Below are 23125 nucleotides of genomic sequence, written 5' to 3'. Positions count from 1 at the left end.
AGTATCTAGTTAATTCGATTATCCAAATCTTCCCCGCTATTACTAAACAATGATAAGTTTCCTTAATTAAGATGGGAAAGATGATTAATGAACTTTATGAAGATTAACAGTATAGTATATCAGTCGAAATGTGGTGACTCCAGAACCGTTATACAAACGTTAAAACATTTACTGAATTATTTTCAGCTGTCGCGGCTTAGTTGGAGACAGTTTTAAAAATGCGAGTAGGGATAAACATTTTCGACATTTTGTTTATTCCTCTAGCAGATGCCGTGGGAAACCTTTCCAAACCTTTCCAAAGCTAAGGAAATGTCCAATGTGCCTAACGGCTCGGCCCCAAGTTGTCTCGCTGACCTATTCATAAAAAAGCGACACCCTTCTATGCAATCTCAAGGGCTCCCCTACCTCACTGAGGTTTCCCTTACCTAAGTTCTAACACGTAAAAAACAGATTTTATTATAGTGGTGGTAACATATACTCCCACCATGGAACTCACTTCCTGAAGACATTCGATTCTGCGGCGAAGAGTTATCATTACATATTCAAATCTGAAAATTAAAGGTCACGCCTTATTTTCTTAGATTCTCGGTATCATTTATCTTAATATTTTCTTCTACTTTTTAAAACATACTTATCTAGATTTTAAATTTAGTTTCTGTGGAAATCAGTTCTGTTGCTGGGACAAGCGTGTTTTAAATAAAGTCTTCTTAACACTTCCGAATTCTTTAAGGTATAAAGATTGGCACATTCTAACGTTACAATTATAATCTGATTAAAGCTCTAATCCGATTTAGTCTCGAACGAATAAAAATAGCAGTATCTGGTTCATATCATTATCAACACTAAAACCGATTTTAAAACGAATTCGTTTACAATTGCAGAAAGCGATTGCAAGCAAACCCTTGAAATCACAATTAATCGATCCTTTTTTTTGAGAATCTTCCAAATTTCTTTTCTTCGGGCAAGCTCGGTTAAAACCATGCAAAGCTGATAAAGTAGAGGCTAATGAAGTGGTTTAAACTTCATACTTTATTAAGTGTTTATTCATTTACTTTTCAACAGGCAAGAGGATATTAAGGAAGTTTTTGCGAAAAGCTGAACAGCGAATTGTATGGAATCCTTTCATATGTTCTACTTCTAGAAACATGGAGAAAACGTTCCTTTCCTTTTAACGCGACAACAGCAGAGGTGTGTTCATATCTCAGTACTGCAAATTTTTAACTGGAAACTTTACCGATTGATGATTTGTAATAACAATTAAAGTGAACTGTAAACGCACTTGGCTATGAACTAGTTGAAATAGACGAATAAAGTTTAAAGATGGAGAGTGGAAAATCAGATTAAGAGCAAATCTCCGGATTTCGGCAAAAATTGGATATACTTGAGACGGATGAAATTAGGCTGACCTTTTTTCAACGTCTGAGACGAAATAATCCAAACTAAATCAATTCTGTCTCCCTCTCAAATCCAATCTTCGATCCCTTTCAAGAACAGAAATAAAACTCGGCCTCATTTCTAGAAAGCGCTTTGTCAGGAATTTTACTTGAACCGTTGTTTTCAAGTTTGCGAAACCGTCTTTCATCGTCCTCGTATACTCAAAGCCGTCTTAGTCGTTAAGAGGGGTTGACGAATATCCTTTTCTTGGATAAGTGCGCTCATATCTCTACTTGCAAAAACATTCCTAAAGCCGCTCGGGCCAAAATGACAATGGCAATAAGCTTTATTTTCTGTATTTTCGTAATAACAAATAATCTGAAGGACCGAGCCTATTTGTACATATGTAGACGTGTAGATTTTAAAGACAGGATAATTGTAGACAGGTAGAGGTGTTCGTGCATAAGTTTCCGCTAACCTGAAAACTCGACATTGCGGCAACAATTGGATATCCTTGTCTGAGGACGGATAGACTTGATAAGACTGATAATTTTTTTTTTTTTTTTTTTTTGAACGAGGACTTTTGGGACCTGATATAAAAGGAGTAATGTTGTAATCAAAAGCGTCTCCCTCACCATCAGCGCGATCAAAGTGGCTTCAACTACAGGCTTCCCTCTGGCAATCTGTCCTTTTGCCGTCATTGCTGCAGGTCGTCTTCAAAGAAGGTTTTAACATTTTCATTTCTCTTCTCGAGTAACTACAATCATCAAGTCAGCACGAATTTATTTTCATTATTATTTAGGAGTACTGCTTCAGCGCTTCTACACCATATTTCCATACTAACCGTCTGATTCAGTAACACCAAACGTCAAATCACGCTAAACTGCTCTTGTTTTTAATACAAACATTTTTTCTCACTACTTCGAACATTAATGAAAATTCCTTTGCCCACTGTTACATTCCAAACAAGGCAGCTAAATGTTTCATATCGCTGCTGCTGCATTCCATATCCTTACCCCCAGTCTCTGTCGCCTTATCGACTCTGGTATTTACCACAACCTCCTCCTGGTTCGTTATATATGGAGATTATTTTTCTTCACTATTGCAACAGTTCTGCTTTAACCACTATTTCTGGATTTGTCTTTCGTCGTACCTCAGCTGTCTATTTACGCCATGGCTTGTTTCACCCTTAAACCCAGGTTGAATATGTCTTGTATCATATCCTTTTCTTTACTACTGCTTAACATATGCCTCAGATGGCAAAAATGAAATGGCGAGAACAAAAGAACGGCGAAAATGCATCGTTATCAACATCGCTTCACATCAGGTGCGTCCTCAATCGATAAAATTCAGGTCGATAAGATAGCACTTTTAATCGAACAGTTCCGCGACATGCAGGCATTCATCTTTTTTGTAAATATCGAGCCAGATACTAAATATGTGGTGTTTTTGTTTTCTCCTGGACGTTAAAAAAAAGAAAGAAAAAGAGGTCTTTGAATATGAAATCTGAGAGCCCAAAAACTGTCTAAATGGTAAGTTGCTCCACCAAACAAACACACACGACTGTAATGATCAAAATGTACTCTTTCTTTCCCCCTCCCCTCAAATCACTTAAGTTTTCCGAACAAAATGATTTCGAAATGATTTTTCTGGTACTAAATATGTTTTTTTTTTGGTGATGGATTGTCACGCAGCCTAAAAACCGCTTGCAAATTGTGAATTTTTCACAAAAAGTAACTCTACAAATCAAAACGAGAGGTTTATGCAATAAAAATTTACAACAATCGATGTAACATTCGTTCATTCATTTCATATCTGAATTCTCTAAAGCAATTTGTTCGTTGTAAAACCGTGAAGTTCGGCGTTTTGAGTTGAACTTTACGAATTCTACCAAAAATACACTTTCGCAAGTCCCTTGAATTTGAACATTTCCACCGTTAAGTTCAAAACGGAAAAACTCATTACATCTCTTGGTTTCGAGCAAGAAAAAGTGTCTCATTTAACTACAGTTAACATTTTTCTGTGAAAGAACGACAAGATTCACACACGTCATTGCAGCAAATAAACAAAGAGACACAACTTCAAAACATACATTTGAATTTAATTAAAGTTTTCCAGATACTATTGCGCCCACTAAAAGTGCGAGAGCGACTGGAGCAAGACAAGAACATCATCAGTGTCATTAAATGTCAAGTTTTCTTCAAATCTATCCAGTTTGAAAGCGTATGCAAAATTGCGCCTTTGATGGACATTAATGAGGGTTTGGGCAGATCGTTGACATGACCGTGAGAATAACATTTGTATTCAAATTTAGTCTTCAGCTATCCCGGCGTAGATCAGCTAGATAACGCCCTAAGCTTGACTGCTTAGAATATTAAGACGACATAATATGGGAGTTTTGCCATCAAGATGTAGATGCCAGAGTTGAATATCATAATGGATGACCATTGTACAACTTGCACTTATTGCAAAAAGCTATTCCTTGGCGAAACAGGAAGACCAGTACGTGACCGATTCCAAGAACACCTTGGCGACGTAGAAAGATATGACAAGGACGCTTCAAAACCAGTCGCTACACACTTTAATCTACCTTATCATTTTAAGCAGCATATGGCAATCTGCGGTCTTTCCTTACATTTAGGTAGCTCGGAAAGCCGCAAAACTCTCGAACAAAAGTCCATCTTCCAAATCGGCGCTCTTAATCCCACAGCTATCAACGAACGCTTTTCATTCCAATAATTTATTCGTGTTTTTCTCGTCCGGCCATGCCGCAAGCAATAGCGTAGATTCACTTTCTGCATATAAACCCACACACAACCCACAATTCGTCCATTTGCTCTGACGAAAGGCTAACGCTCGAAACGCAAGCTTTTTAACTCTTCACGGTGGCCAATTTACAATTTCAACTTAGTTGATATTACCAAATTACATTTAACAATATACTTGTTTACCATAATGCATCTGGTTAAACCAAGGGAAGTTTAGATTTTATTGGTATCTGGTGCAGTTAAATAACAAATAAATACAAAGGGGTCCCAGAGGATATTATAGAAAAAAAAAAAAAAAAAAAAAAAAAAAGAAAAACTAATACATGTCTGAATAGATCATCAACTCATCGCTGTCAATAGCAACCGCACAATGATGAGTTTCGTCATATTTTTAATGTAGCTCGTAGTTTCAGGTTCTTCCCCTACTGATTCGCCCCCATCTCAACGAGCGAAAAATCTAAAGAGGTTATTCTCTTTATTTCTATGTAAGGTCTCGTCTAAAAAAGATATTTGAAATGTATTCAGAAAAGCATTTTCTTAAGATGACTTTTCCTTCCCTTTTAAAAGTAATCCTGCTCCTTGTCGATTTCCGTCAATACCTTTTATCCAATGGACGGTTTCATTTGCAGGCTCCCGGATACACCATAGCACACATTTCTTGACATTTCATGATGGTGGGTGATTCTTGGTTAGGAAAAGCAACAAAGTGGGTATTACTATTAACTATTGCCGGGAATTTGTGGAATCTTCCTTTTGTCAGAAGCGAAGCTTGCAATTCCAACTTAAAAAGTAAGTAGTGAAACTTTCTGGCACGAAGAGTGTGGCCTATTCTTTTGAACTTTATTTTTGGCTTAAATTTTGACCTCCTCAGTTGGGGTAGATATCTATTAAATTTGTTTTACCCACTAATTTTATATCTTGCACAGCAAGACCCGTTGTCGACATCACTTCAAATTCGGAAAATTACAGTTTAGCCGTTGGTGCCTCCGTAACCCTGACATGTACAGCGGAACCGAGAACAATAGATGCAGGATATCTGGATAGATGGGTGAAGTATATTCAGTGGTACGACCCACAGGATAGAGAAGTCGGAGCAAAGTGTCAGCAGCCTTCAAGTATACATCAATATAAACGTAGACTAAGCTGCCCATTGGTACTTAGAAATCTGACAGTTGACGAATTTGGCATCTACACTTGCCAAGCGGGCAATCCTTATAAGAATCACTGTACAAGGCAATTATTTGCGATAGGTAAGTATTTTCATCATTCCTACGCGTACACATTACGGTAAACATGCTACGTTTCTTGTTTGGGAAAGGTGGGTATTTCTTTCTTTTTTTTAACTAAGTAATGAACAGATAAAGCGCTTTGTTGATGAAATACTTATATACATAAACAAATTACCTACGTGTGACTGGATGAAAATTAGTGCATTTTTCATGTAACAAGAGTACAAAGTTAAAGCACGAGTGCAAATTACATGTAAAGCAATGCTCGGAAATCCTTACCAGTCGGAGAAAAAATTGTTTTAAAACAGTTACAAATTTCTGAGATATGAACGCTAACAAGCTGCCAAATTTTAAGAAAAATTGTGCATGGGAAATTTTTGGAGAAGAACTTGTCGAGATGGATGAAAAACCAGGGGAAACATCTTCAGAAATAGAAATCCGGTTTTGAAAGACGGATAAGCCCATACTTATCGGCGCCGAAGCAAGGGCACAAAAATTTCAATGTGGTTGTAAAAAACAAATTGACCACTGATTTTTCCATTTTTATAACCGTATTGACCAAAGAAACGACGCCGGAAATGTTGAAAACTTTGCAGTGAACTACTCGGTTAACGTTGTACCAAGTGGTTTCACTTTAGTTTTGAACATTGTTGACCTCCAGTCATACTCTGTATTTAAACATCCATGTGAGCGAACACTTTCTCGCAGACAGACACGGACGCTTGAAATTGAAAATTTTATTTTTCTTTGTTTACACTCTCTAGTAAGCCGACACCCCATGGATAAAAGTTGACCAGAGGCGATAAAATTTATCTTGACTTTGCAAATCAAGAAAAATATACCTTTTGACATAGAAACAGAAGAGTGGGGATCGGTTTTGTCAATTCTTTATTTGTCCGCGGGAAAGCAGGCTGTCGGAGGCGGACAGTTCTAAGAATGGAAACTCATATCCATTTCCCGAGGGCGTCTGCTTACGAGAGAGTTGACTGTGTTTATATCAGTTCCCACTTTCCTTTCAGGCTCTGCACCAGAATTCGTGGAGGCTCCAATGAACCAAAGTGTCACGATCAATTCCACTGCAACTTTTCACTGCGCTGCTAAGGGTCTCCCACTGCCAACAATCCACTGGATAAAGGACAATAAGTCGCATCACATACAATCCAACCATACACATGTAGCACGTGCTGTTCAAGACGACATAAACAATAGCAGCCTTGAAATAACAAAAGCACAGAAGAATGGAAGATATCAGTGCATTGCAGAGAACGTCGTTGGTGTAAAAGAATCAGGAGTTGCCTTCCTAATTCCAAAGAATTTAGGTCAGATTTACATGATAAGCTAATATGACGACTCGGTTTAGGTTATGCTTAGGACCTAACTTCATTCATTTGGATGATCCACAAAAAATTGTTTTAAAGGTCAAGGGCATGCTTTGTCAAATAGGGCGAATTAGTTTGGCTCATTCTTTGCGCTAATCGCTAAAGTAGTCCCTTGGAAACAAGAACTATGATTACTAGTTAGGTTGTGCCCCTAAGTCTTCGCGAGTAGAGAGTTTTACATTTGCTTCGCTTGCCTTGCTTTTACAAATCCCATCTTAACATAATATCAATTTCCTCCAACCCTTGAAATTACTATTGTACTTTTTAATAAAAATTACAGAAAAGCTGGAAGACCCAAAAAACAAAAGCCATTCAGCTGGTGCCACTGCAATTTTTAGCTGCAATGCCACTGCTCATTCAAAGCCAAATATGACATGGATCAAGAATAATCCAAGGTTAAAGGCCATCGTAACTTCAGATGCTACAGAATGCAATAGCATACAAAGCATAAAGTTTATAAACGAGAAGATGGAAGTTGAAGGCACATATCAATGCCACACAAAATACCCTTTGAAAACTGGAAAGAGGAAGCCAAAATTGGCTCCCTTACACACAGAGGAAGGCAAGTTCTTGAAATCAAAGAAACAGTTCATACTTTCTTTTCGAAAATATTTATCGACCTCACAAAATTTAAATGCAGGCCGTATGGTAATAAAACGTATAATAAATTCCCATTCAAAGCACTGTCAGTTAATATTTTCAAACTTCTTCCGCCACAAGTCATGCAGTAGGATTGAGTCACCTGTAAAACTACCGATCCAAGACTTAATTATATTTTTGTGATCGCCTTCTCTTTATACTCTTCATGCATGTACGACGTAATTGACGATCATAATAATCAGCCATCCTAAACTCTCCCAATGAGTAATAATTAATGTAACCATATTCGAATGTGATTTATTGATAATCTGCCCCCCCTCCCCCCCACCGTTTTCTTTTTCTTTTTTTTTAATTCTACAGTGTTGTAAGCGGAAAGTTGGTCGTAATCGGGCACTTGTAATCGAACGGTTATATCAGCCAATCACATTAGCATATTCAAATAGATCCACCAATTACAGAATTGATTACAGTGTCGTTAACAATGGCAAACTTCCCAGAGTTGAGGATTTCAAAAAAATTATAGAAGCTGTCTCAAGTGTGCATTTGTCAAATATTGTAATGGTTAGGTGTTTAACAGTTGGAATCAGAAACGCTTTTTAAGAATACTTTTTGCTTTTCTCGGAAACTGTATTGATTGTAATTAATTGGTAACAGGAATTCATGTCATCCAATGCTATAAATAATCATGATCGTGATTGACAAATCGGACTCGCACAACGCGGTCGTCCAATTTGGCCTTCAAAGGTCTTAAGTTGTAGTTTGATTTTCGTCTCATCTCACAGAAATTACAGAAACAAGATTGCAAGAAAGCCCAACTACTCAGATTGCAATAGTAATCGCTGCAGCTTGTGTGATGGCAACCTTGCTTGTCAATGGTGTTTTGGGGCTTTTGTGGTACAGGCGATATAAAGTTGGCAAAAAGGTAATGTTTGTTTGTCCGCTTCTCCGTTCACTTTTGCCGTAATTTTTCTTCTTCATTTAAGAAACAAAAATAAAACAAAAATAACATCCAAACATCTAGATGAGAAACTTCGCGTCGAGGCTCTCACTGCATTTTCTTCACTTTGATTCTCTAAGGTGCATCCACACTACTGTAATGCGTTTTCGTATCATAAGGCATTCTTTTTTATTCAGTTTTCCGTGTCTTCCACTCCAAAAAAAAATTGTCAACGCGAATGAAAACAGGTTTTAATAGTGGCATTGATAAACGCATCGTTTTTAAAACGCTTCAATGTTTGTGTGGACACATGGAAACGAAGGCTTTTGGAATCAAATTGTATGGATTTCCAAATAAGAATACAATGGCACGGACAATTGAAATAAAAAAAAGAAAATGCAAATATAAGCTTCGTTCAGTTTGCAACGAAACTGACACGTTTGAATATGCTTAGGTGTGCGGGGCTGGAGCTCAAATATCTCAAGTTTGTTTAAGGTACCTCTGATGACTATGCAGTTCTTTGACTGGAGTTGGAAACACTACTTTTACTGGATATATTTCCTTTTCATAAGTATATGTATAAAATCTCAGAAAATCATTTTTGTCACCTACTTGTTCGTCTGACGGTCACTTTAAAAACTACGTAATGGAATGCGCTTAGCCGTGTGTTCATTCGTTAACAGGGACTGCACTGTTAAAGTACAATTACTAATCTATCTGTTAACTTAGACCGGAAAAAGGATTTGAAAAAGATACAAAACAAGGTAATAAAGAAACAGCACATCAACACGCCTCTAAAGTTCCTCATTGGTAATTCTTCTTTCTCATTTAATAAACATCAGCAGGAGGGACAGCAAAACATCGTGAGTGTTCATATGCGCAATGGCAAATACCCAACAGTCTTAATTGCGCAGGATGCTGAAAAGAACCCATCGCTCGAAGCCAATAACATGGAAAGGGTTGAAGAAAAGCTCCTGCTGTGCACAATGGAGAAAAATACGTCTGAAATGGAACCTTGATGGAACGAGCTATACACAATGCATTATGACCACAGCTAATTAGGGACTTGTTGTCCCTAAGCTCTCTAGATTTTAAATGATTATTCATTGAAGTAGAGGTGAAAAGTGATGGATATTTACTGAGCTTAGAGGCAAAGGCGCGGTAAGTGTCCAACACAGTTCGCCCACACTATGGTAAATAAATGTTTTAGAATATACCATGAAAGCCAAACACTAGTTTATTTCTATCCATATACCGAAAAATGGCTTGCTAATCACTGCTGTAATGAAGCGGACGCTGATACAAATCGATTCAACAGCGCCGCGTCGGGGAAAAGTCTCATTTAGCGGAGCTTCCAAGCATCTATCATTCTCATGGTATTCAACGTCACGTAATCAAAACTAAAAATAGCCTTCGTTACAAGTGCCGAACCAACCAATCAGCTATCGCACGAAATTCTAAATTTTTGCCAAAGACTATTGACCACTTTCGTAAATGCCTGCTGGATTGATATTCTTTTGTTTAAATTTGAAATAGCCTTTCTGGCCTCGCTTGAGATAATGTATTCATTTGAATTTTGTACTGGAGAACGAGGCCAGAAAGGCTAATTTAAATTTAAACAAAAGAATATTAATCCAGCAGCTATTTATGAAAGTGGTCTATAATAATAATAATAATAATAATAATAATAATAATAAAAGTAATAATAATAATAATAATGATAATAATAATAGCACACAAGCTTGAAGTTTGATATGAGAAGAGGCGTGCCAGATAAAGTGGGTAGGATTGATGATGTCAAAGATTGCAGGAATATTTCACGGAAATGTGATCTGAAACAGCAGACATCCACGTCTGTTCAAACGTAGAGGATCGGGATAAATATGATACACCACCCCAAACAAGTGAAACCCTTTGAAAACTCTGTCAAGATTTTCTTGTTCAACAAATGAAGGAAGCCTCTACTTCATGTGCTCGACTCAACTCCTTGGTTCATCTCTCGAAAGGTCGAACATATGTTTTATTAGGAAATGAAGTAAAATTAGATATAATAAAATCATCCTAAAACAGTTTCTTAAATGAATTCAACAAAAACTGACTCGTTTAAGCCGGAATCAGCTTTAGCTAATAACCGAGTTGGCTATTCCTCATCCTACATAATTTTGTCTGGTTTCTAACAATTATTTATGTAGCAAGCTGCCAGATTCTTCACCTTCGTCAATTTTTGAAATAAAGTGCTCGTGCCGATTTAAATGTGAAAGTATGTAAGCCCCAAGAAGAGTCTTATCACTTCTTATCGTTTGTCCAACTTAAGAAAATGATTCCCTTGAATTTACAGTCTCGATCTATTATTGCCATAAGTTGTCGACCATTTTTCCTTTGGTTAGAAGGATATGACGACCAGTCTAAAAATTTTAAGACCTTTTAAAGAAGCTGTGGTGCTGCGTCGGTGGATGATTCTAAAGCTGACACCTCAAACGTTTTCCCTTCGTCAAAGGCTTAGATTGTCGTGCGATTGTCTTTATTTTCTCATTTTATACCGTTTTTGCCAGTAAAAGGTAAAATAAAAGTTTAGAAAGTGGGGTCATGGTAAAGAAATTGGAGTAGATAAAGTTTGCCTCGTTTTACAAAAAACCTTCATTACCAGAAATCGTGGACATTTCGAGCCCGTTAACAATTGTCAGCGGTATATCATGTTACACTCCAGAAAAATAAAATTCTGATATGGCGGCACTTATCGCTCGTTCGAAAAGGAAACGTGTTTCTTACGCTGTGCTTCACAGGTTGAGCACTGTTGATTTATTGTATGCAGAAAATAGTAAAAAGAGAAGGTCGAAAGTTAACTGTATGGGATTTTATGAGGCAGAGCGTGTCGTTGCAAGCCGAGATGATGTAGAGGTAAGAAGAACAGACCTTAAAGTAAAATTGTTGTTAATTTAATATCAGCAATTTATGAAGTTTTACTACGTTTAAGGGAGCCAAATATCTTGTCAAGTAGAAGGGCTATAGCTCTTTTGAGAGTACATGGGAGCCCGAAGAGCACCTTTCACCCACTTCGTTGAGGTAAATTGTAGTCACTTAATCATGGTTTAAGCATCAAGATTATATGCATGACACTTTCAGTTTTGCAGTTTCAGTGTTTACAAGCTTACTAAAACGAAGATTATCTTATCAAAATTAGATAGGACAAAAAGAAGTTTCCCTGAAGGAAAAAAAAAACTATGTACTTCTATTCTACAGAAATAAACAATGATATTTAAAACCTACATATAAAATTTCTTGAGCCCTTAATTATTATCTGTTTGCAGTTACTTTGAATCTCCAAAGCCTGGGAAGGAGATAATTGAGCAATGTGTCGACAAGATGCGTGTGTCATTGTTAGATGCCCTAAGACACAAAGGACCAGAGCAGAGACTGACTTTAGAATTCCGTCATGATGTATATAAATATTTGTTTTATGGGAAAGGGAGGGATGCTAAAGAAAAGAAATGGCGTTTGTTTGATGAAAATGATTTTAGTAAATGTAAGCTACCACCTAGTTGGAACTGTATATATGACAAACATGGGGATGGTGTCAAACTTAGATTTCCTCTTAAAATGAGAAAATTCCTACAGTTATCTCCAGTGACATATCAGAGGGTAGCTGAGAATATTGTAGAGGCCCCAAGGGCTTATATTGAGAAGATCACTATCAAGTTTATAAAAGTCCCTTCATCATTTAATTAGTGTAATCGAGTGGACTACAATTGAATTAACATAGCATTCTTTGTAAATTAATTTTTTTCACACACCTTTACTTCTCAGCTTTAGGCATTACTGATTTTCGACATTTTTAATTTCACATGATGCAAGGAATTATAAGAAACTTATTCATTATTATTCCTGGAGCTGACCACTGGGCTGGAATCCTGTTTCAATATGTTTTACCAGTGTTACTGAGATCAGTATTTAAGGCTTAATTTTATTTAGCTGGAACCTCAAAATAAAGCTAATGAGTTCCTGTTTTTTTAAGTTTAGAGAGGCCCTTTGTACTAAGACCCCTCCCTTTCACAATTTCTTTGAGCCGCTTGATAGTGAGTTTGCTGTAATCGTCCCTGGGAGTGAGGTCCTGCATGTCTTCATCTTTGGAAAGTTAAGCTTTTTCAATGAGTCCAGTAAGTTCCATTTTTTTAAGTTTCGACAGGCCTTTTGGTCGAAGACCTTTTTCTTTGATGAGTTCCCTTAACTGCTTGACTGAGAGGTTTGTTAAATTCACTTCAGGAGTGGGAATGTCATCATCCTCAATTGTATCAGGGGAATCCACACAGCATGCCCTTTTCTGTTTCCTAATTTCACTGATTTCAGTATTCCAGTACTCCACCTTTCTTTTTGTATACTGACCTTTCATTCGCTCGTGATGTTTCAAATCCCATTGTCTACTCTCTGTATAGAGTGTGTCCTTTGCTGCATCCCATTTGTTTGACTTGTTGAAAAGTACCCTTTTTGCTTCATCATTGTTTTTTTCCACACCTTGCCCGGTGAAGTTTTTGAAGCACCCATGCATTTTCACAAAGAAGGGGATGTGGTACACCAGAGTGTGCATGTAAGGGGTTACCCTGGGTCTGGTATACCCAGGCCTTATCCCCTTTAGTGAGAAAAATAGCTCAACCCATGATTTGGCCTGTACAAAAATGGCATTTGCAGCAGTTTTGCAAAAACTAAAATCAGAAATCTGATTATACAAAGTACCAAAATCAGTCCAGATTTGCTGCACTGTTTCACAGGTATCAGGATAGAGAACTTCACTTAATTTAGAGGGAAGTCCATTCAGTAGTTTCTTCTTTTGAGAACCAAGAAGACTCGTAAATTCTTTGACTTGGCTTTCTGACCCATCCACATTTTTTTTGTTCCATATCGAAAATGAAATGCCCAAATAATTAATCACTTTAACAAGTTTTGAAAGATGGATTCCTTTTGTTTGCCCCATGGTTTTTGAAAAATATTCCTCTGCATCCCTCTCCAACACTTCGTCAATAACATTTTGTAGCAATTTGTCTGTAATGCGTAAAAGTAAATGTAGTTCATCTGGGATAACATTGGTGAGTGGCATGTTAATTAGGGGTTCGTTTATACATCCAAAGTTGTCTTTAGAGCGACACATTTTCTTGATCTCCTCCAGGTTCCTCCATTGGGGAACTTCATTGTAGTGGCTGAATGGCCTGCTTGTATCCCAACGATCATCTTTGTGAATTTTACACCATAAGCATGCATTATCAGCAGTGGCAGAGTTTATACCCATAATCATTAGAAGAAACTTCATGTCACCCCCTAAAAAAAATTGTAGCTGCACATCACGCCCATCAACAGTTATTGTGCCTTTGCTTATGAGTTCATTCACCTCACGAAAAAAATGGGAGAGTGACGCTTTTAGTGTTGCATACTTTTCAGGCCCATTTATGATTGCAACTGTTCTGTTGTGTTTGGGGGACATAACACTTTCATTGAGCTGTAGCAATGAAAAGGACATGATCATGAAGTTTGTAGTTCTTGACATGCGGGCCCCATCTCCACTCAGTTTTACTTGAATTGTGCTATCTTTAAGTTCTGGTGAATTCTCAAGGAGCTCCTTTATATGCTCTCTGAGGGTAGAGGTGAAGCTGATGCTTGCACCAGGATACTCTCCAGCTGTTTTCTCAATATGATATGTTTTATTTAGATTAGTTCTTGACTGTTTGACAAGATAGGATTTTGGTAATCCCTCTGTGATCATTGAGAGTTCATGGTAGACTTCATCCCCCACACAAAATTTATCCATTAAAAATAAAACTTGTTCAATTTATTTGTTTCTTCTTGAGAAAATTTGTCATATAATCCAGGCTAGTCAATAGTGTGGCTGCCCCCAGTCTTGATCCTGAAATTCAATGCTTTTTAGTTCCAGACCATAGCTTTTACAAAACCATAAAGCACACTGGGCCTTGTTTTGTAGGTGAAGCAGTTTCCTTCCCACTTGTTTTCCACCAACCTGGTTCAATGTTTTTCCTTTGCACTTCAGTGTCTCCTTCTGCTCAAGGGCTTCAACATATGCATCCAAATCTTTATTTACATGTTTCAAGTCTGTAATTTCTTCTCCCAGCTTATTTATTTCATTTTTCATCTCATCATAAAACTTTTCTTTCTCAATTTCCAAATCAGCATACTTTCTTTTCCATTCTTGAACCTCATTTTGACATCTCTCGACTTCTGCCATAAGTGCATCCACTGATTCTGTCTCCATTCTTCTAACAGTCAGCTTGTACACTTTGTTGTCAAGTTGCTGGCGCTTTCTACCGGTGGTTTGCTTGAAGGCCTGCTTTGCCATGCTTGCTTTTTTGCGTAGAAGCTCATCATTACGTAAGCACCCTTTCCTTACAGTGAACCAACCATCCACAACAGTAGCGTTAAGAAGATCTATGTAGCTTGTTGTGACAGAGGTACCCTCTAAGAGTTCACTCCACAAGCGTAGTAGTGGCCAAGGGATCTCCACACAAAATAGGAATTCATACAGCTGAGAAGCTTGCTGCTTGACATAATGAAGAGGAAATTCTGTTCCTGTCTTTAGCGCCCATTCTATCTTCATTTTTTTGTAACTCTCAAGAATCTCGGACATTTTTTTTTTTATATGCTGTAAGCTAAGCTATACTAGGTGGGTTTGTTTTTAATTTTTCCCGCGTATTTACTCTCATTAAAACCAAGCCTGGTACTGCTAATAGAGGATTTTTGAAAGCCTGGAACCGAAATTATATCCCGTGAAACATCTGTAGACTTAACAACAAAAAAAATGGCGACTGGGTGAAGTTTGGAGTTGTGAAGCTTTTCCTTTTCCGTGTCCGACCGAAATGGGTCTTCGCAAATATGGCGTCCATTACTAGACTACAGATGGAAAAATGAGGGAAATAATGCGCCTTTGGAAGTATTTTGAAGTGTAGAAATCGTCCTTTTTACGAATGTTTAAGAAAGATCTTACATCGTAGAGGTAATATCGAGTCGGGCAAATTTACTTCATTGAAGGGTTGATAGTCTAATCGACGAGTATTCCGCATGACTTCGGCAGGATTTTAAGACAATGTATGGAGAAATGGAACGTACAACGAGAGATGAAAGTGGCCACTTCGGGAAGTAAGTAAACTTGGTTCTAATAAGCCATTTTTAACCCAGATGCGAAGGTTAGGCAGCACTTAACATTATTCGAGTCGGGCAACGAAGACCCGTAAGCTCATAATTGATATATTTTAACAAGTTTCCTTATCTCCATACATTTCCTTGTGCGAATTCGCAGCCATTATGGCCTTAGTGCGCATGCACAACCGCCATCTTGTCCCTAATTTCTGGCAATGCGCACTCTTTCTTTTAACAGGGATAATTCTCTTCGGTTTTCTACGCAAAAGCGTCCCGATTCCGTATACTTGCACTTCTCTTTCGCTATAGTCACCACTAAAGTAGTGTTCTATACAGGTACCTTTTGCCGGTTTCTTCAAGCATTTTGGCGGAAGGGGGAAGATAAATGAAGATAAGAGAAAATGATTAAAAAAGGGGCGGAGCGTGCAAAGACTTTTGCCGCTAATTTGTTTCCGGCATGACCTAATACGTAGTTTTTGCCAAAAAAAGCTCTTAAGCCCCTTTCAAACGGTATTTGACCCTATTCCAACACCGCTTTAAAAACATACCGTAGTAAATATAGAACCAGCTTTACCAAAAGAAATGCTTATAACATACGTAAAAAGGTATAAATGACCTGAAAAGGAAAAATAAAATCACTTGTAAGACTTGTAAAGCTTTCTCTTCAGTTTTGTGATTTGAATTTCAACTTATTAAACTGATAACAGGCAATATATGAATTAGTTAGTTCTAATTTATTGATAGATATTATTTATCTCTCTATGAAATCAATGAAATGCCTTATACTTGTTTCATTTAGATACTCCGTAAAAATCGTCAAGTAAACTTTTAAACTGTGGCAGAGCTTTCCTCTTAGAAATTCCAACTGACCACGGTTATCAAAAGGTAAAAATGGACCTTCATGATAATCAACTGGCAATGCAAATTATGCGGCTGCAAACGGATTAGTTAGTGTACTACAGATAGTATACTAACTAATCCGTACAGGCCTGATTTTTTTCAGGTCTGATTTTCGCTATTGCCTAAATAGGGCTATCTACTGCGAGGATCGTCCATCATACGTATCTAATACCGCAGTTCAAAAATATATATGAACTTCAGATATTCATTGTATCTCATTTATTACTTTCACGGGCTTATTACGAATCAACTTAACGGCCTGCTCTCAGTTGGCTTGTTAGCTCAATTGGTAGAGCGCTGCACTAGTATCGCAGAGGTCAGTGGTTCGAATCCCGTACAGGCCTGATTTATTTTTCAGGTCTGATTTTCGCTATTGCCTAAATAGCGCTATCTACTGCGAGGATCGTCCATCATGCGTAGATAGTATACTGTAGGCATGCTCTTACTGATAAACAGCTCTGCGGCACGGGCATTCCCTTGCTCGCAGGAAATTTTTTAAAAATACATTGTGAACCGGTATGGAGTCTCCGAATTATATTGCGCATACGCATATAATGAGTGCCAGATCGCTCGCCAAAATCTGGCAGGCTTATCGTGGAGGCCTGAGACATCTGCTTGCACGGAGAGATGCTCGTCTTGCAGCGCTTATAAGGGGGGGGGGGGGGGGGGTGGGGGGTCAGGTCCCAAGTTAACACAGATAACTGTTTAGATTTCTATAAGCAAATCCAATCAGGGCTGAGCTAGTTTACTTACTCGACGGTATTTTTCTTTCTCAATTCAGATCTGAAATTAATGCTGGATGTGCGATTTATCACTTTCTGTGATCCGCATTGGCTACGGTGAAGACAATACTCGGAACTATTTCGACAAAAGAAACAACTAAATCTAAATTTTGGGGCTTAGTAAGCACCTAGGTAACAAACAATTTCTCAAGCGTGATGATGAAGCCTTCTACACCGACCCATTTGAGATCTCGCTGTTTTCTTTCTTTTACACATACTAATCAAATAAAATGAGGAGCACGTGTTTGCTTCAACGTCATCAAACGTCTCGGTCGCTGTCTTCATTGATTTGAATGCATGTCCTCTAAGATAAATAAGTGGAAGGACTAGTGGATTCAGATGAATTGAATCAAAGTAAACAACGATATGGGGCCGAGCAAGGGAAGGAACGAAAGGACGAGTAGATGGATGGACGGATGAATGAATGGATAGATGGCTGCATTTGGATGGCTACATTTGAAGATAAGGTCGAGCAGATGGACTAACTAGCTGACAGAGGGACGGATTTGCAATAGATATAATCACAGATGAAAGGCTGCTGGAAGGTCTAGGATAAGCATCAAGAGAGGTGAAACGAAGGGAAGATGTGGATACCTTGTAAATACAACTATTAATTACCTAGTCTCCCTCGCAGCCGTTTCTTTTGGATGTCACGCAACGCTCCCCCAAAAGAACGGCTGCTGCCAACCGAACTACATTCCTTTCTAATTGTCCTTGCGGTTTGGTCACGGTCTATTGAACAGACCAATCACATACCAGAAAATCTGAATGATGTAAGGTTTCACGCGAAAGTGTGGATGTTAGGAGAAACACTAAAGAAATTTGTCGATGAGAGCTCGAAATGTTTCACATGTTCGTCGTTGTGCCCTGGTAATGATAGAGTATATATTTTTGGGAAAACTTCTCACAATTTCGTTGAAATTATAGAATCTACGCTTAACATAGACGTCAACTGCTACGCCAGCGACACGAACGCTAGATTGTTTGAGCGGTTGTTAAAGTTTCAGCGAGCAACTGAGAAATTAGAAGAAGCTAAAAAACTGAACTGAAACTCTTTATTCGCACTATTTCAAGAGGTTACTACAGATTATAAAAGTCAGAATATATAAGAAACAGTAAATTACATCAATATTCAAAAGAAATACGAGACGCCTTTCAATCTAGGCCAAGGTCTAAACGCTTGCTTCGACCTACAGATGGAGATCAGGAGGAAAAAAGCGCGTGCTTGCCGTCAACAAACCGGGCGAAGCTTCGAGAACACTGCAATTTAGGTCGGCAAACGTCTCCTACACTACTTGTACTTCTTCATTTGCCAGCCCGCTGCTAGCTGGAGCGAACCCGATTAGTTATGTTCGTGGCTTCTTATCACCGCCAGAATTATCGTGTGTTTCCGCACGTTGGCACAACGCAACAACAATAACAATAAGAGGACCACTTTCATCGGTAACATGGTCAAACACGAGCGGGAGTGCCTGATATATTAACGATTTCCCGGATCCTGTAGGCAACTTAACAAAAAGATCTTCTTTCTCGACCAAAACGTTTTTAATTGCAAGCTTCTGGTGAGCTTTAAGTTCGAAAATTTTGAACTTTGACGACGCTTTGCGAAAAGCTCCTTCAAGCACCGCCATTTTTCTTGTGTTTTCCACACGAGGATCGCGGTAGAAAACGATATCTGATTGAACGAGTCTCAAAAGGTGAGTCTGGCGCGAAAAGGTTCCTGAAAGTGGAACCCGAGCTATGATTGGCCAATTCGGAGAAAGGAATGTAGTTCGGTTGTCAGCAGCCGTTCTTTTGGGGGTGCGTTGCTTGTCATCCAAAAAAAACGGCTGCGTGGGAGACTATTAATTACCTTGACTTCTCGCAGAAAATTATTCAGCTGCTGTGCTATCAGAAAGGGTTGGTCTCATCATCCAGTTTTCTTTCTAACAAGAGCTCATGAGCTCATATCTGAACTCCAAAAGAGCACTGGTAAAAATATTTGCAACGGATATTTTCAACATCTTAACTGGCTGTATTAGCATGGAAAATGGGTACAAAGGAATGAAGTTGAGACGCTTGTAAAAAGATAACAAAAAATAAAATTGATTTGTTAAATATAGCATCGACCTTGACATGCCACAAATTTTCAAATCACTACGATTGACTTAATGCATATCGTTGATTTCAGTGTCGGTCGTTTCCTCGATGTTCCCTTTAAAAAAAGAAAGGGGGTACAAGATATTGCAAGACTTGTTTCAAACGTTGAAAAATACGTTGTTGTTTGTTAATCGCGGAATAGGAATATTTTTAAACCTTCTACATATCAATAATCAGTGCAGGCACTTTTCAATTCTTTTGAAGCTTACAGTTCTTCCGAACATTCGTCCGGGCAAGGCATCTGGTATTCCCTGGTAAGTCGATTTAATCGAACAAATTGTGATGTCATGTTGAGGTATGGTAACTCACCTGTTTGGCAGAAAAAGGATATGACAGATAAAATTAGTCTTGAACAAGTATTATTTGAGTAGCTTTATAAGCAAATTGAGATCCGGCTAAGTCAACAAGTAAAATTATGAACACTGTGACACATACTATTTGGCAAAGAAAGAGGAGATTTGGCATGAACATATATATTGTACATATATATGTACAACTGGACATCGTCAAGTGGCCCTTAATCTTGTCCAGTTTTGTCTTACTAACAGTTCCTTTGCCTTCCTTCGCTTTACCTTGCTTTGCCTTGCCTTGCCTTGCCTTGCTATGCTTTATTTTGCTTTGCTTTGATTTGACTTGCGTTATATGTTACGTGATTTAGTATTATCTTCGGTAACCGTATTGACCTTAGTTCTCGACTAATGAGGGCACGCGAATTTCTAAATTTTATTGTTTTTAAAAAAATAATCATCATAATAAAAATTCAAGGCCATGAGAATGAAGGAAACGATCGCTCTCAAGAGAAACCCTCCATAGGCAAACAAAAGTCCCCAATGTTAACACTATAGAAATTCTAGAGAGAATAGCATGGGGAATATGGATAAACATATTGCAAAGGGCTAAATGACGAATAGATTTCCATCTTCATTAAGAGAACATAAAACGAACAGACTAAATAATTACTAGCCTATAGCATGAAGAGACGCGATTAGTCTCAAATCACTTGAAATTCTAACGCGGAAATAAAGTTTACTAAGGTTAGCCGTATAGAAGAGCGGAGATAAAAAAGTGTCATTGCTGAAACTTCAGCAAATGAGATTACTTTTTCAGAGATAAAATATCTCTTCAATTTCTTTGTTCCCTGCCCCTAAGGCTTTTCCTCAATCCTTCAAAGGACACTCGTAACCGCCAGCAACTGAGAGACTTGGAACTAATACAAAATTTTCTGACCATCCGTGTATTCGGAGGTTGGTGTCCACTAGACGGAAACAGATGTCAGCGATCAAATCATCATCGCTAAAACTAGCGCAATGATTTAACTACTTATTTCGAAAACATCGCAGTTATCATTATTGCCTGATGTTAGGAATTAGGACTTAATACCAGGGAAACAGCACTGGGTTGGCGAAAACATAGATTAGAGACAGGGCTTGGGCAAAGACCGTTGACCTTACGGCAAAATTTTCTTTGTACCGCTATCCTCCTGCAAGGAATCTTAAAAAACTAATCCCGGAGATGTCTTTAACGGGAATTATAAGTCGCGAATGAAAGCTCTAAGCTAAAGGAAATAGATTCTCGTCGATGCTATCAGCAGCGCTCTAGCCCACCCCCCTCCCCCGCCAAGAGTGACATCCCCTCGACCTTTAATTCCCCCGTAGACGCTACTGATTAGACGTTATGCGTTCCCACTCAGTTGTTTATAGCACCTGTATCACCACTTACACTCTAAAGTGCATGCAAGTGTTCGATCTGTTACTCCAGTTACGATATACTTGTTCTCTCCAGGGATAAGAACACCTTAATTATACCGGAATATTAATGTAGAGAACGATTCGATTAGCATTTGAAAAATTTTAGCGTAACTTACGTGCTGAAAATTACGGGACAGTCAAACTTGAAGGCAAAATGGGATATAATGTCATGGTTAACGTTCATAAGAAAGTTACATCTCTCTCGGATATCTGGTGATGAAAAATCACATTATTGAAGGGATATTGAGTGCACAGATATGGGTGACCTTCCAACTGCAAAGAAACGTAGAAGTAAAGTGGAAGTGGATACTGAAAGAAAAGGACAAATTAAACTTTCGCTAACTTCTTTCATTCGATATGTGTTTTTTTACATCCTTCACAGATGTCTGTTGATCGGAAATGAGTAAAAAGATGAAATCAATAACAAAAAGAACCATGACGAAACAAAACAAACAAGCAAATACATATTACAGGATGTTTGCATGCGAAGGAAACCAACCGGCCGATATTTAGGGGGAGGAAAAGAGAGAAAACATTTTAAACCTTCACATAACCTTTACGTTCGAAAGAGATATAACCTTATTACATCCTTCAGATATCTCCCACGAAAGGAAATGAAAACCAAAGAAAACGAACCAAGACATGACAAGTGAACATAAATTAAAGGAACTTTGCGTGCGAAGGAAAGTGACCTTCCGACTTTTTAGGGAAAAGAAACGTGACGGAATTTTTTTTTTTTTAATCGGAATAATACAGCAGGCGATGAAATCCTCACTTAAGGGTATGCACGACAAAATGAATCACAAATTTCGTGATATTTTCATATTTGACTCATTATGGACTGAATTTGATACAAGCACTTAAAGTGTCCTTAAACTCGGCTTTGGTTCTTACTTTAGTCTCGTTTTTGTCTTTCCGTGGTTTTAGTAAACGTAAACATACTAGGTTGCAGGGGAAACGACACTTTCACCGCTTGGCTCAGCGTAGAACAGACCTCACTTAAAAAGAGTCTCTTTTTTTTGTTTTTTTTGTTTTGTTTTTCTGTTTTGTTGTTGTTGTTGTTGTTGTTTTTTTTTTTGCTTTTTTGTTGTTTTTTTTTTTTTTTTTCTTTTCACACTAGAGACTCAAGAATTTGGTATGCGAAATGAAAATTATGAGTTTAGGAGTTCAATATCGATATTTTCGAGGGAAAAATTTTAAATTTACCCGAATTACTTATATGCAAAAAATTGGACATTTGGCAAATTAGTAATTGCAAATGTGAGGTGCTCTGCGTGCTGAGAGATTTGACAACACTAAACTTCAAAGGGAAACACAGAAGGGGATGAGCGGAGGAAACCGTTCCACTTTACGTGGAGGTTTATTTTTTTCTCTTTTTAATTTCTTAAGAACTTTGACTTCCAATGGAAGCTGTCCAAGATGATTCTATATTTCTTTCAGGGGGCCTATACGTTGTTTTAACGGTATTATTCGTAAAGCTGATAGAACCAACAAAGTTGATGGTAGGGGTCGGAAGATGCCTCTTTAATAATTTCCATTAAATCAAGTCACGAACCACGCAAGCTGTCAAGAAGAACAACAAGATGGATTCTGTTTATTTTATCATGTGCAATTTGAGAGGACACACAGACTTATGGTATATGTAAATGATAAGTAATAAATATTATTAGACTCTATTACCCAAATTCTGATCTACTCAATTTCTGTCACACTCGCATTGTATTCGCGGACCCCATGTGAAAGGACTTGGACAACAACACTGTTAAGACTCAGTTAAATAAAAGTCAAGCAGGATATTAGAGATGTCGATGTATTCATGTAATGCGAACTCGGTAACTGAGGCAATTCTCCGTGTTTCGCAATTAGTTTCCCATCTTCTATTTTATAAAGTTGCATTTATCATCCTGTCTATATTTGTGATTGCAAATGAACAGGTCTAATGCATGATTTTCGAATATTTACTTATTTAATCATTTCCACCATAAAGGTGCGAGACACACAACAGGGCGAGGCTCCAAATTAAGTGTTCCCTTAGAGGCACTGTGAGAGTAAAGTGTCTTGCACAGGAACACAGCGCATTGTCTCGTCGCAAAGTCCAGCGCAATGACCATTGGGCCACTAAACCTCCAACGAAT

At 38.0% G+C, this 23125-nt stretch overlaps 1 protein-coding gene and 1 long non-coding RNA gene across 2 annotated transcripts; both read left to right on the top strand.

Annotated features, from left to right (window-relative positions):
* The first annotated feature begins 1873 nt into the window (after positions 1 to 1873).
* LOC111332194 (leucine-rich repeats and immunoglobulin-like domains protein 3) lies at positions 1874 to 10672 on the top strand. Its single transcript, XM_088733620.1, has 7 exons — positions 1874 to 2099; positions 4772 to 4931; positions 5069 to 5392; positions 6391 to 6690; positions 7031 to 7312; positions 8133 to 8272; positions 9130 to 10672. The coding sequence occupies exons 2-7, from the start codon at positions 4811 to 4813 to the stop codon at positions 9304 to 9306; spliced, it is 1344 nt and encodes a 447-aa protein (XP_088589746.1). The 5' UTR covers positions 1874 to 2099; positions 4772 to 4810; the 3' UTR covers positions 9307 to 10672.
* Positions 10673 to 11007: 335 nt separating this feature from the next.
* LOC148741075 (uncharacterized) lies at positions 11008 to 12303 on the top strand. The gene is made up of 2 exons (XR_015991819.1): positions 11008 to 11185; positions 11596 to 12303. It is a non-coding gene; the product is annotated as an uncharacterized LOC148741075 (long non-coding RNA).
* The last annotated feature ends 10822 nt before the right edge of the window (positions 12304 to 23125 follow it).

This window comes from Stylophora pistillata, chromosome 1 (genome assembly GCF_964205215.1).
Source record: "Stylophora pistillata chromosome 1, jaStyPist1.2, whole genome shotgun sequence".
Classification (NCBI taxonomy): domain Eukaryota; kingdom Metazoa; phylum Cnidaria; class Anthozoa; order Scleractinia; family Pocilloporidae; genus Stylophora; species Stylophora pistillata.
Note: the sequence above shows the minus strand (reverse complement) of the source record. Positions and strands in the feature narration are given on the sequence as shown.